Below are 15,316 nucleotides of genomic sequence, written 5' to 3'. Positions count from 1 at the left end.
TGTTCATGATTTTCTTTGCAGAGTCTCGATGAGAGAAGACACAGCAGACATGCCGGGGATTAAAGGCTGTGACGGTTTCACCTTTCTGGAGACGAAGCAGCCTGATACACCTGCACACCTTCAGGAGGTGGAGGAGAAACGCTACCAGACAAAACCCCAAGAAACAGACGCAGCACACTGAAGGTGATATCTGATTGTCGATAACATTTATCAATTTAAAAATGTGGCAGCCTACTTGTACTTGCAGCATGTAAAGTAACTAGCAGGGGTGGAAGTAACTAAGTACAGCCACTGAAATGACTGTAATTAAGTCAGTTTAGGTGGTATTTGAGTATTTTTTTCAAGTCTGTAGTTTCACTCTTACTTAAGTATACCATGTAATCTACTCAGTTACTTTTAAAATCATAATTGAGTTGGGAGTAGAAGAAACCAATAAAGTAACTAATACTGAGACGAGTACTTAGTACTTTTACTTAAGTATCATTTTAATACCAGTAGTTTAACTTTTTGAGTAATATTTCAGTAATGTAACTGAACTCAGTACTTTTTCCACCGCTTGTAGCTGGTAACTACAGTTATCAGATAAAGAGAGTGGAGTACAAAGTACAGTATCGCCTCCAAAATGTAGCGGAGAGGAAGAATAAAGTAGCAGAAAATGGGAAAAAAATCAAGTAAAGTAAAAGTAAATGTACTTAGTTACATGCATCACTGCCAATCTGGCAAATTATTTCTTTTGATTAAATAAAAAGAAGATGCTCAACCTCATCAACACATCACGTTACATGTCAGAAGTGATATTTTTCACAGTGGAGCATCAACACCTGTCTCCTACTACAGGTGAGAATAAACTACACATTCCCCCAAAATCCTTTGTTTTCTGACTGACTGTCAGTGTTTAAAAGAGAGAAAACAGTTCAGACTTCAGTATCTAACACATCCCTCCATCCTCCCCTCTCTCCCCCTCTCCCTCCCTCGCTGTCTCCCCCTGCAGAGCTCCTCCAGCCGGCCCGCCCTTCTCTCTGCTGCCATGGCCGCGGAGGCTGCCGGTCGGGATGATGCGACGGCCGGTCCTGCAGACTGCACCGAGATGGGGGAGCGGGTAAGATGCTTTTTTTTTTTTTTTTTTTTTTTTCCTCGGATCATTTCAGATGCTGTCTTTGCGAAAACCGACAGGATTGAGAGCGTCCTGCGCCACCAGGCCTCTCTCTCCTCTCTCTCCTCTCCTCTCCTCTCCGGCTCCGCTGCTGCAGCAAAGATGGAGAGAAACTCTGCAGCGCCGCAGCACCAGTAACCAGTCCTGCTGTTTCATTTTCTGCACGTTATTCTGTTAAATAATGGGTTTAAAGGAAAAGGAGGATGAGGGTTTAACGTTTAGAGAGAAGAGAGGGAGCGCCGTGCGCGCACCGCCCTGCACCGCACCGCCTCGCACCGCACCGCAGCTGCTGCTGCAGAGATCACATCCTGTGTGACGCGCTGATGTGAAAGAGAGAAGTGAAAGTACAGCAGCTGGTCGGTCGGTGGATGTAGGCTATCGAGGCTCGGCTTATAAATAGCCCCGACAGAGGCCGTCCGTTGACAGTGTGCTCTGAATCTGGAGGGATTCAAACGAGCCCATTTTTCTTCCACTTGGCGGTGACGCAAGTTGGCAACAGCTTGGCAGGCAAGGTAGGAATTTTCCCTGATCAACAGAGCAGGAGCTGAGAAATGAATGAAAAGAGAGGCTGTGTTGGGCTGATCGAGGTCCTTATCAGAGGAGAGAGTCCGGCAGGAGAGCCTGCAGAGACACAGCGAGCTGCGAGTGTCCAAACTACAGACTGAGTCTCTCACTATTCTGCATTTGGCTTGAACATGCATGCAGTTAAAATGTTAAAATCACAAGTTTCCAGAGCTTTAAGTGATGTTTTCAGATGGGTTAAGGGGCACGATGTAGTTCTGGAGAAGACATTTAAACTTTAATATTTACAATAGATAAAACAAGCTCAGCTGAACTGAATAAACAAGCTGTTCTCAGAGGAAAATCAGGTCTCCAGAACACTGTTTGAGGATAGAAAGGTGGCAGGGTCCGCCACATATAAACAAAGTAAAACAGCATGAAACTGCGTTGTTTGTTTATTCAGTTTATTCAGTCAGTGCACCTTTAATTCAGAATTACACAAGAAAAATCCCCAATTATTCAGGAAACAGTTAAAAAGTCGAGTAAATCTGACTTTTGTTTTTGTGCAAAATGCCTAAAAATGACTTTTTAAGGATTTTTTCAGATGAAAAGAGTTAATTGCAGTGACATTACATTACATTATCTCCTCAGTTGCGAGTAAAGCCACTTCGTACAGGCTGAAGGAGGGTGTGTGTGTCAGTGTGTGTGTGTGTTGTGGGAGGATGTTCCTCAGAACAGAGCACCTATCCGCGGCTGCACTGAACCCGTTCTTCCACTTTGCATTTACCTGGCTCAGATTTTAGAGTCATCTGATTCTCACATGCTCTTTTGTTGTTGTCTTCAGCCTGTGGACTCTTCATCTTCAGCTGCTCTTTGTTCCTTCTCCCACTTCTCCCCTTTTCCCCTCCATCTTCTCTCAGGGTGAGTGTCTGCTGCTTAGATCCGCTTCTTTATCCTCCATCGGCGACTTTTATCTTCTTTTCGAGCGTTATCTCAGACCGCCGCTGTTAGATCTCATCCTCTCAGTATCTTGCAGGTGATTTCATGCAGGACTCAGGGGTGAGATCTGTCCTGGTGTTTGCTTTACAGATGTAGGCTACAGTGCCAAAGGTGAGGCCGACCAAATGTGACAGATTACGCAATGCAATCTCCCTAATCTCCTCAACGGAAAATGAGGGGATGCTGGATTAAAGGAGGGAGTTAGTTGGAGACCGGGGGGGGGGGGAACCCGTGAAAGAAGGCCGTTATTAGAGATTACAGGGCAAGGGATTGTTTTTACGACCCAAATACTTCGTCTGCTGAAGCCTGACAAGATGAGAAGAAACCACCAGGAATATCAGAGTACGAGAGGGTTGTTTCTGATTGTTGTGGCGCCAGAAGTGAGATTCATCTTGGACTTTTGGATTAAAGGGTGAACTAGTTTTGCATTCTTGAAAAAAAAGGACTAATCTGGTCACTCCATGGTTTGCAGTACGGCCTTTTTAAACAGCTACTTCTTGTACTGATGGAGCTACAAACTTCGAAAGAAACGAAAGATTTTCACCAAAAGTTTTATCGTTGTCTGCAGCAGCGATTTGCTCTCTGTTCGTGAGGTGTTTGCTGATGTTTTCTCCCCCTCCAGCTGATGAAAACTGCTTAAACACACCCAACATTTGAGTTGTTATTTGATTTGATTACTCTTTGATCAATCATCTGAGTTGAGAGCCTGGGATTTTGGGAATGATCTACATGCACATCTTTGTCTAACTGGTTGTTAAACAGAGGATTTCAGTGTATTTAGTATGTGTGGCAGGTTGTTCCTATGCAGGATTATAAAATAAAGGAGGAGTTGTGGTTGGAAATTCCTTCCAAATTCCTCGTGTGCGTAAAAAAAAATTAAAGCTGATTCTGCCTCTGGTTGAGGTAAACGTGAGAGTGATATAACGTCTGGGGAAAGCAGGAAACAAAGAGGGAGAAGCGACACCTCTGGACCCTCTTATGTTTCCATCCGTGTCCGTTTGTTTGCTTGTTCGTTGGTTGGTTTGTCAGCAGGATTACACAAAAAAACAGGATGTAGGATGGGTCTCGGCCCAGAATAGACCCTGTTAAGCTTTGGTGCTGATGTGAATAAAGGGACAGATCCAGGATTTCTCGGGTAATAATTCATGGATCTCCGTATTTAGGTGGCTGTTATCTATAAGCGAGTAGATCTGGTGAGTTTAAATGATGATAATTTAGAGCGATACAGGGCTATCGAGCATGAGATAGAATTAAAGGGAAGTGTTCGGCCCTGGCGGACGTATGCACTCTGCTGTACTGATGTTATCTTATAACTGATAAGGCTTTATTACAACTTGAGAGATGCCTGAAAAGTGCACTTTGCTAGAAACAAGAGTAATATATGTGCCATGTGAGAGGAAGTGAAACAAGAGTTGAGGCTAATTCTGCTCTTCTTCATACTTTAGTAACGGCTGCACTACAACGAATGATTGCAGCGCTTCCTTTGCTCTGAAGACACATCTGAAACGAGCTTGCATCAGGTCTAAAAGCTGCTCAACAGACAAGAGCTCCTACTACTGTATAAAGCTGAAGTGTCGTCATAAGCCATCATAATGTTTCAATTTATCTGGTGAAATCTGAAAATCTTCAAACCAATCGGCAAAATAAATGTTGGAAGTGGTTTTGTTTGGTTCTGTTGCCAAGAACCTGCTTGGTAATGTCCTGATGTCTCACCAAATTATCTGGTTTTGTCGCCAAAAAGCACTGTTGGAAAATGTCCTGAAGTCCTGTCATGATATTCGGTGTTGTCGCCAGGAAACATGGATGGTAAACGTAAAAGAAAATCTGTTTTTTTCGCCAAAGAAGAAAACCAGAAAGTGTCCCGATGTCTGATATTTTATTCTGGTGACTGGGCTGTAATATTCAGTCTGCACCCTCAGACCGTCGTCGGGATCGTTCTTGATGTTTCACAGTGTTTTCTCTCTTGCAGCTGAAGGACGGGAACATGAAGGCTGACCTGGAGGCCGCTCTGCCTGCTGGACAGGAGGACTCTGCGATCCAGTGCCGAGATGTGTGCCGGTCGTACGGCAAACTGAAGGTCCTCAGCAACCTCAACCTGACCGTACCGCAGGGACAGATGTGAGTGGAGCGTACAGACTCAAATCTGTCATCAGGGCTGTGATTTCACACTGTTCTGCTTGATTGATGCCACATTTATTTGTTTATCTCTCTGTGTGAACTTAACGCAGCTGCAAAGGCTAACATTTTCCAACGTTAAAGGCATCATTGCTAAGATTTTATGTTCTCTCAGTTGGTGTTTTCCCCTTGTAGTCCAGCTCTAAGTTCAGAAGAGCAGATAGTTAACACCGTTTGTTTTTCACCTGTTGTTTCTCCGCCCCTGTGCTTCATGAGGAACAATGTTTGTAGATTACAGGATCACTTTTCTCACACATACCTGCGTTCAGCGACAACCTAGATGAGCAAGAACAAAAACAGTCAGACATACTTCAGACTCAATGAGAAAGTTGACATCAGTGATAACAGGAATGCAGAAGTATCATGCAGGTGATCTGACAAGAGCTTACATAAACAGTATTTACTCTCTTTGGATTCCTCTCATGCCTGACTGTATGTGAGCAGAAGCTACGGTTTCCATTCAAACACCATTCATAATGTCTGAACATGCCAGTTAGAGCTGCGACGGTGTGTTTGAGCACCAGAATGAAAGGAAAGTCAGCGTGTTTCTGGACTTCTGGATGATACATAGTTTATATAAACCCTCTAAAATGCTCTAAAAAGCACCTGAAATGCTCTTGATTCTGTGTTGCAGTTACGGCCTTTTGGGGCCCAGTGGATGTGGGAAGACGACGCTTCTGAAATGCATCGTGGGAACTCTGAAAATCTCCCGTGGTCACATCACTGTGTTGGGGAAGCCGCCTGCGTTTCCCGGTCACGACGTGCCGGGGAAGATGGTCGGATACATGCCACAGGTAAACACCACATCTTGAAATGGTTTACAGATGTTTTTACACCTGCATACTCTTTTCTTTCGTTAATAAACCCAACCCAGCTACAAATCCATGCAAATCCAAGGTCTTTAACATGATACAGACTCAAGTAGAGTTGAAAAGGTCTTTGCTTTCTTAAAAGCTGATTTAACCTGACTCCCAAGTCACATTCCTTCCAGCTCTCTGGGAGCATTAAGTCCATTTATTCTGTCACTCAGTGAAGGTTTTTGAGCTCTTGTGCTTTACTCACATGGAGGAGCTGCTCCTTACAGCTTTAAATAATGAACTAAGTGCCTTCAGTCTCAGGGGCTTCTTTAATTTAGCCTCTGTCTCAGTCCGTGACCTGTGTCTGAGTGTGTCTCATTACTGCCACACTGGATATCTGATGAGGCTGATAACACACATGCTCATGTCCCCCTGAGGGTAACCTGTGCATCACATGGGTCCCTGTAGGAAGTGATCTGTGACCCTCAGAGGAGGAAACGTGACTCCTCACCTGCTCCCCAGAGTGCAGCTGTGGCAAACGTGGCTTGTGTTGTCCATGTGTTGTTCATATTGTCAAATTCATTGACTCTAGCAAAATATAACATATCATACCCACTAGTTTAAAGAGAAATGAGTACATGGACTGTTACTTAAGATCTTAATCCTCCAAGATTAAATGTTTTCTCGAGGCATGTGGGCAGTAATCCTTTCAGTGACGGAAGTGCTCTAAGAAAATGCAAAGTCAAAGCTCTCTGCAAGAGAAACAGATCTGCAGGATGAAGAGTGAAGTAAAACAGATAGTTAACTTGTATATTTACATTATATATATACACATTTCTAAAGTTTTGTGCTGAGGTTTACGCCAAGAATTTAGTGATACGACATTAGACGTCTAGATTTTTAGCTATCAATTTATGGTGAGAATAATGGGAGAGATGTCAGAAGACCATTAGATATTCTTGAATTGCGATACTTGCCATCAAATGCGATATTTTTCACAATATTGAACAGCTGCTACGGCATCTTAAGGCTTTTATTTTGAAAAGAAAATTCACACTGAGCTGTTGGGGCAGCAGAGGCAACACATGTTGACAGTTGATGAGACCAGCCCATGAGACCAGGCTGGTGGAGGTTACCACAGGTTAATTGGCCTGATGTAGCTGCATGCACCTAATGCTTTAAAATGGAGAGCCAAGGGTTTTGAATGAACCTACATGTTGTCTTTGGCGTAAGACGATAATATCGTCTCTCTCAATATTTGGGCGGGACAAAATTGTGATATTACATTTTGTATATTGCCCAAGCCAGTTTTAGGGCTTGTTATTATAGAGGTAAAGTTCTTGTTCAGCCACTTGAGTTTACACACAGTCTTTCAAATCTTTGCGTTTCACAGGAGCTGGCGTTGTACAACGAGTTCACCATCAGCGACACTCTGACCTTCTTCGGCCGAATCCACGGCCTGACGTGGAAGGAAACCAAGGCACGCATGGACTTCCTCATCGACTTCCTGGATCTACCTCAGAAGAGCAGTCTGGTCCGAAATCTCAGGTAAAACCACACGTAGCCCGTGACAGAATGAGTTTAATACGCAGGGCTTTGAAACAGAATGAGTCCTTCGAATGATGCACCTGTTAGATTCAGGTGTGGTCATCAGTGTTATCTAACTGAAGCCAGATGCAATATATCCCCAGATAAAGCCAGTTTATGAAGTAAATGTGTTTTTACAGCTGTCTACAGTTGGCTCACCTGTGGACTTTGAAACCTGGATTACCTGTGTTAATGTCTGTACACGGACACACATAATCCCTCTGTCCATAAAGTGCCCATAAAACAATACGACTCGGTCTCGAAAGGAGGCAAACAAAAGTCAAAAAAATAAGAAAGCATCGTATTTATTGCAATATAAACTTTGGAGTATTCAAAGTGGCTCAGGAGATGGACTGGAGGTCCACCAGTCAGAGGGTCAGTAGTAGAAAAGTCTGGTAAATCCACAAAATCTAACACTTTACATCATCACGGTAACAAAACAATATGCATATATTGCCAAGCCCTATTCATGTAACAGTATATTTGCATGCAGTCAATATGCTGAAAAGAATATTGAACAGATGATCATATCTGTCGCGAGATATTTATGGCGGCTCGCACTGAAGAAAAACTTGGCTCCTCACATTTCTATGCTTTCCTCAGAGGAATACGTTGTACAGAGACAAAAAAGTCTTGTTTTCAGGCCCATAAAAGGAAGCGATCAAGCGGTACACATTAAAAATAGAGTATTTTCACTGCTGCTTAATTCATGGAGTTATTTTTGAAAATGTTTCTGCTGTGAGATGTGAGAGGCAACGGAGAATGTTGCTCCACTCTCTCAGGCACTGATAGAGATCGATAAAAGCAGTTTATGGCCCTTTTATACTCGTCTGTGTTATTGCAAGAAGAGTAATCGGCATCTCTCGTTTCAGCTCTTGACTCAACTCCCTGATTCGTTACAAAGACCCTTCTGTTCCCAAAGAGGCCCCTCGAACCAGCGTTCATTAGCAGTTCATGCAATATTTATGTCATCCTCCTGTCATGTTACTGACCTGCAACTCAAACTGCTCCTGACCAAGAGGATTTTTTTTACTGTAAATAAGTTTTATTTCAGACCTTGAGTGTTGTTTGAAAGACGTGTTGTGTTACAGGTGTCTCCTCTCTTGTTGTGCTGCAGCTTTGTGTGACAAAGGTTGTTGAAACTGTTCACAATGCATAATGTGAAAGATATTTCTGGTATGAATAAACAACCATCGTCAGTTTCTGCTTCATATCACTGTTTATATTATCTTTAATACTTTAATAATTTTTTTTTTTTGATAAAATCAATTAAAAAGGATATTTCTTCCTCCCGTCATCCCTCTTGCAGCTCTTGGGGTTTTCCTGCGTGTTGTCAGGCAGGTCTGTCTCCTCTCCGCCTCCCTCAGGAGTGAGTGGCATGCGTACAAACGAGGCCGATCATCAATTGCGAAACAGTTAGGAATGTGGGAGAAGATTCACCTTTGTCGCCCTTTCACTGTTCTTGTTGTCCTCACCTGTTTCCTGTGTGTGTGTTGCAGTGGAGGTCAGAAGCGCCGGGTGTCGCTGGGAGCGGCTCTGCTGCAGAATCCGGAGCTGCTCATCCTGGACGAGCCGACGGTCGGAGTGGACCCGGTGCTCAGGGCGAAGTATGTACAAAAAAAAAAAAACAACACCGTCATTTTTCCATCACTTTAAAAGGACATTACGTTGACTTACATTAATGCCGTGGAGACCCAAACATTCACCCAAGTCTTCAACTAAAACTAAATGATTTGCATTATGGGGGACTTTTGCTTTGTCTCCAAAAGGAAGGCGTGTCCCCACAATGTGAGTAACACAAGTCCACACACACAAACTCATCCTCTCACTCTTCCCACGGTGGCTGTCCTCCAACTTACGTCTCTCTCGGCGAAGAACGGTCCAATACGTACGTTCGTCATTTAACACATCTCCTCATAGAAACTAAATGGATCAACAATCATTCACAGAATATATTTGTCTTGGCGTGAACTCATGACAAGGCCTGTATAAGTCTGGCAAAATAAAATATCAAAATTTCGATGTCAGTGTTAATAATATCTTGGGTATTTATTGGGGCTTTCTTACTTTTCTTCCTATTTTCATTTTCATGGCAAACTTGGGGAGGGACGAGGATGACACGTGACGAAGAAAATCAGCAGGATTTGAAGCAGAAATGAGCAGAGAAATATGTAATTGAGCAGAGACGGTTGAATAAGTTTAGCTCTGCTGCGAAGGCTCTCTCAGTCAAAGCAATGAAAACAAAACAGTAGATTAACTGAATCGGATGAAAATCTATCTGACGTGAAGTGTTCATGGATGAGGTAATGTATTAAAGTTTTATTCACACTACATTTAGTCACGTGAACTGACAACCGTCATCACTCTGTGATATATGATGTGATGGTTTCCCCCCCGGCTTGTTTAGCGACACGCAACCAAATAAAACGCACCGTTGACTCGACTGAGATGGAGGAATTTTCTGGATTTGAACATTGTTGAAACATTTGGGATGATGTCAATTTTACATATTATACCTTTAACTGTACAGTATTCCTAATGCTCATTTGTGCTGTCTTTACGATATAACCGCCACTGCCCACATACTTCCATGTGTCCCTCACATTGGCATGGATGTTAAACAGTCCAGCCACTAGGGGGCACTGCTCAGAGTCAAGTATGTCTCACACAGACCTCCAGTTTTCCATCACCACCGACCATCATACAGAGGTTTAAATCTTCTCACCAACTCTCATAACCTCTCCTCAAAAAGGCATTTTAAAACCTTCTTCCTCTTGTCCTGCGTTCGTGTGTCACTTGAACTTTTGGCTACACTGTCCTCCACGACTGCTGGAGGCTCTGCTCTATCGGTCCGTATCCGTAAGCTTTCCGAAAACAAGCAACAACACGGACAAAACGAATTCGCAGTACAAACAGAAGGCTCCGTCCATATCTGTTTGCAAATCTAACGTTGAGCCTTAGTGAACCTTTAAACACCAGAATAAGACAACGTTTAAAGTGCAACATGATTAATCAATGACAAAAGTCCCAGGAGAAATCCTTCATATCACACTGTTGATATGATTTTATTGCCTTGGAATCAAGATTACTTTTAATGCTCCTCAAAAGATTGTTATCTTGTTTGATAAGTTATGATGCTGTATGAGATACTGTATGCTAATGAATAACTTTAATTTGAAAGCAGAAAACTCTCCTGTCACCCTGAACACAACTAAAAATGTTGGAGCTGTCAGAGTTTGCACATACACGTCATTCATCGCGCCTTCATCGTGGCAGAAGGACCATTTGTGTTGTTGCAGTCACAAGAGCTGTGTCCATCTGAACTTGAAAGTTCACAAAGCGTATGTTCTGATAAAGCGAGTCTAAAAAACCTTGAAAACACGCTGCCCTCTCTCGGTGTGTTGTTTCAGTTTCATTGTGTAATCGCACCACAAAGCCTCATCAGATCAGACGGTTGGCAGAAAACCCGCTGCTGGCGAAGCCGTGAGCTTTCCAGACTACGATTTTAGGAAAAATCTATTAACAAGCGGGTCAGGTGTTATGTAATTTGTTTGGTTTCTTCTTTCGTCTCCTTTCTAGGATCTGGCAACATCTGGTGGAGATTGTGAGGACGGGGAAAGTGTCGGTCATCATCACCACACATTATATAGAGGAGGCCCGGCAAGCCAACGTGGTGAGATAATTCATACATGCATGGACACACACACACACAGACACACACATAGAAAACCCATATGTGTGTACATAACCGCATAAGGACAAATTAAGCATTAGACTGAGGATGAACTGCTGCGAAATCAATAGAACAAAGCGTCCGCGCTGGTCCTCATGTTTCGCCCCTTCATAGACAAACAATGAGTCCATTGATATCTGCGCTGTGTCAACATGTTGATGAAGATCATTAGCTTTGACAGGACGCACAAAAGCTCTCATTGAATGAGCGTTAATGAAAAAAGAAAACATCCTATAGAGTTTTCTATAGAAGCTCGTTTGTGTCATTTTACCGACAAAACAAAACGTTTGCTGACATTTTTAGTTCATTTCTTTTTTGTTTTTAATGAGTTTTTTTGGTTCATGAATCAGTTTTGAGTTAAAAACTGGTGATTTGATGTTTTTCTAATTATCAATGAAACAATGATGAATTGATCCGACTAACGAGCACCGTGCAGTGAATGACATTTTTCTTCACTATGATGAACACTGCAGTTTGTTTTTAGTGCTGCTGTAAATACTCACCAGAGCACCAAATGTATATCCATCCTCCACTGAAAATAGTCCCCGATAACTGCACAATTTACTTCTATTTGAGAAAAGTTTACTAAATTCTACAGAGCTAAACTCTCTCATGAAGTTATTCACCCTTTTCTTATATAAACAAAACACTAAATTTCAGCCTAAGTTTAAGGATTTTCATCTTCAGCTGCAACATGTTAGACAGGCATTTGTATTTGGCCTCCTGCTTGAAGGTGTGTCTTTAACCAATGACATGCTTGTCATTTGTAGTGGTCAAAGGAGCGGCTGTAAAAACTTTTCCTCCCTGCACTATTATCGAAGGATAGTCGCTCATGAAGCTCTGCTAATTAGGCGTTTGTTCTAAGTCATGCGACGTAGATATGTTGGGTTTAAGTGTGTTTCTCCATGCATCCCCCGTTGACTTCAATACAGCTGTCACCACAGTTGTACTGACGTCATGACACTTCCTTTAGGTTCCTTGAGTAAAACCAGGAAATGTTTGATTCAGTAACTTGACACGACTTCTGAAATAGCTTAAAGCGAACACGAATCACTAAAACAAACAGACACGAATCACTAAAACAAACAGACACCTGAGAGGACAAACAGGGACGCATGAGACAAACTAAAGAGATTCAGTTTGAGATTCACACACTTTTAAAAACAACTCTGATCTTCTGAGTCTCACAAATGCAACACACACTTGTTTTAGGGGATAAAAGGGGGTGTCGTCACGGGTTGGCCGCAGTAGCTGGACGTCACCGCAGCCCATTTGGTGGCGGGCCAGCAACACTTTGGTCCCGTTCCCGAGGAAGCGATCTTGAGCGCAGCGCGGTTCAACTTGGCGCGCATAAACCGGTAATTGAAAAACAAATCAGCGTGGCACGCTTTGACTCGGCGCTGCAAAAAGTGACAGTGGAAAAGCCAGATGAGAGTGCTGGACTAATACATGGGGTCGTGTTAACAGCAACAAAACGACACAATAATGAAGCCTTATCCTTTAAGTGCAGTATGTTTTGGTGACAATCATGCTCATGGTTTGTTTGATTCACGCCGATAAAAAATGGTCGAACCGTATTAAACATAAAAAGGTAATTACCTGATAAAAGTTCATTGGCTCTGACGACATGGTTTTTATCATCTGATCCTGATGCAATAGATAAAATGACTGTTTTGGACGTTGGACTTGTGCAGCTGCTGATTTAAATCTGTCCTCAAGACTTTGCATAGTCTGAACAGCAACCAGCCAAACATGCAAATACTGACGATATCAAGAAACAGACAGAAGGAGCAGGGAAGTACAGTCTGATACAGGCTCAGACTTAAAATACCAACGACTGCTCATAGTTTTATGGTAACACACACGAGAACAACAGGGTCTTTTTACACTCCAGGTGTTCGCTGCCTGTCAAGCATAAATTCCTCGAGTTTTCATGAGTTCGGTCATTGTTTCACCAGTAATCTTCTTTGCATGAAAAGTCCATAAAACCGAGCTTTACAGATGTAAGTTTGTTCTGTAGATTAGCCGACAAGTCACATTTTCTTTCTTTTTGGTTAGAAGTACAGGGAAATATGCTTATTAGTTGAGTAAGTTAAGTAGCTACTGCGGTAACGGCACCGCTGATGGATGGTGCAAAACAAATCGGTTGTTGAATTGGTATAAAGGCCATTAAATGCATTTTCCCCCAGATGTCTTCCTGCAAGATTACATGGCTACTACTTCTCATAGTTAAAAGAAACATGCAGAGGTGTGGCTAGAAGCTAGAATTTCACTTCTCTCTATGGCACAATAATACTCGACCACATGTGACCTCGTGAAACACAAGACCAAAATGTTTTTAAAAGGCGGCATGTCGTCTCGTTGCGGGCAGAAAAGCTGAAGTGTTTTCAAACAGCTGTCTCTAACCTGCAGCTGCTTTGTGTGGATGCGTGTCTACGTGTGTTTTATCTGTGACTGATTATGTACATTCATCTGATTGTTTTTGACACTTTTGATAAATCAACATTTTTGATTAATAATTTTATAGCTTCATGCCTAACTGAGAGAAATGTGTCACTCTGCCTTCGAGCGCTGCAAACTGAAAGGAATTCCTCGTTCCTGGTCTCTTTTGAGAATTTATTGTCCCATGATGGTTTAAAAGCTGTTAAAGAAGCTTTCCAGCCTCCCAAGAGTCCAGAAAAGGACTAAAGATTAATGACTTTCTTGTCAAGGTTTGATGTTAAGACAAAATATTTGCTGTTGGCAGAATACCTCTCAATACTTGAACTGTGTGAATGTGTTGACCCGGGGGTTTCTAGATTTTTGTCGAAGGTCATTTTAGTCTCCCCCCTGATGGAGCTACATGTCAACAAAGAACCAGAAATTCTCCCCTTAAACCAGTCCGACCACTCAGACCCAGCTCAGTCTCCGTTCAGGGTTAAATAAATCGGTGGGTGGAGGAAGATCACGTCAACTGAGGAAGAGTGCAAATTTATTTATGTCTCTGTGACTGGTCAGCTTGACAGGTTTATGTCAGGTGAAGTGCAACAATGCATCACGTCACTGCCGAGGAATGAGCCACGCAACGTCGTGTCACCATATCGTTGTTTCATCAATCAAGCAAAACTATGGAGAGAGTTTTTGGACCTATCTTGATGTGGTAGGGTGCTGAATTGTTCGGGAGGTTATCAATAAACGCTCCTGTCATTCATCTCTCCAGGTCGGTCTCATGAGGAACGGCTGTTTGCTGGCTGAAGGTCCTCCAGATGCAGTCATGAAGCAGCACAACGCAGCAGTGAGTACTCACTGTGGGATGTATGGACTGGAGTCAGGGCAGGGACGCTGCTACCTAGGGGGCTGCAGCACCCTCGGAAACGAGGCTATAACATATGCTGAATGTACCATTTACTATGACCTCTTTATATAGACTGACCCCTCAGCACACTCAACCGTGACTGACTTCCCACATCCCTGACTAAATGTTGGTTCTCTGGTCCCCGTTAATCCACATTAACCTTCTGCTGCAGACCCTGGAGCACGCCTTCCTGCAGCTGTGTGAGACGTCGGACCAGAACGGTTCTAAAAGGGGGTCCAGCCCGCAGGGGGGCCCGTTACAGAACAGCCAATCATTCGAGAGCGGGAAGGACGAGAGCCGGCCAATCCTCGCGGTCGGAGCAGGAGCTGCGGAGGAAGTTCCCAAATATTCAGGTATTGTTTTGTTGTTGCAGTTTGTCTCTGCGTTGCGGTTGATTCAGCAGATCGGTGGTGAAATATAGATGTTGACATGCAGTTTTTACAGGGTGATAGATATTTAAGTGGTGTGCTGTTGAGTTCAGCTACTATTTATTCAGATTGTGTGCTTGTGTGTTTGTGTTCAGCGGACTGGAAGGTGCGAGCCAGACACTTTCTGCCAAAATGGAGAAACATCGCCGCCCTGATGATCAAAACAATGGTGCGAATGAGGAGGTTGCCGGGGTACGTTGCAGTTAGTAATAACATCTACTAATTAATAGCAGAAGTTGTGATGACACATGATGATCTGACTGTTCCTCCGTTTTCGCAGCTCGTTGTGTTTCCAGTTCTTGCTGCCCGTCATCCAGGTCTCTCTGATCTGCTTGTGTGTCGGTGGAGACCCAAAGGGGATCCAGGTCGCTGTGGTGAACAACGAGACGTCCCCCACCGCTTACAGCCAATCGCTGCTCTCCTTCCTGGACAACTCCAGCGTGCAACAGGTATTTATTTAGCCTTGGGAGACGTTGCTCAAGTTTTGCGAAAGATCAAGAGGAATCAAGTAGTTTCTGTATTTGTCAACCCTTTCTCTTTTTTTTCAAGAACTGTCAGTAGATCCTAATTTATTTTTTGTTTTGTTGGTCGATTATGACAATTCATTCT

At 43.2% G+C, this 15,316-nt stretch overlaps 1 protein-coding gene across 2 annotated transcripts in view; it reads left to right on the top strand.

Annotated features, from left to right (window-relative positions):
• Positions 1–1,008: 1,008 nt before the first annotated feature.
• Positions 1,009–15,316, top strand: part of abch1 (ATP-binding cassette, sub-family H, member 1) — a 28,034-nt gene continuing 13,726 nt past the window's right edge. Inside the window, exons 1-10 of one of the 2 annotated variants that reach the window (XM_084375849.1) lie at positions 1,009–1,099; positions 4,623–4,771; positions 5,463–5,622; positions 7,019–7,173; positions 8,712–8,819; positions 10,792–10,885; positions 14,145–14,219; positions 14,452–14,632; positions 14,803–14,899; positions 14,988–15,156. In XM_084375849.1, coding sequence (XP_084231975.1) covers positions 1,028–1,099; positions 4,623–4,771; positions 5,463–5,622; positions 7,019–7,173; positions 8,712–8,819; positions 10,792–10,885; positions 14,145–14,219; positions 14,452–14,632; positions 14,803–14,899; positions 14,988–15,156 — 1,260 coding nt within the window. In that variant the 5' untranslated portion in view covers positions 1,009–1,027. Of the gene's footprint in view, positions 1,100–1,593; positions 1,666–4,622; positions 4,772–5,462; positions 5,623–7,018; positions 7,174–8,711; positions 8,820–10,791; positions 10,886–14,144; positions 14,220–14,451; positions 14,633–14,802; positions 14,900–14,987; positions 15,157–15,316 lie in introns of those variants that run through there. The other variant, XM_084375850.1, reaches the window with a different exon arrangement.

Source organism: Pagrus pagrus (assembly GCF_965226575.1).
Source record: "Pagrus pagrus genome assembly, chromosome: 15".
In the NCBI taxonomy this organism is placed as follows: domain Eukaryota; kingdom Metazoa; phylum Chordata; class Actinopteri; order Spariformes; family Sparidae; genus Pagrus; species Pagrus pagrus.
The sequence above is the reverse complement of the archived record's forward strand: the minus strand, read 5'-3'. Positions and strand labels throughout refer to the sequence as shown.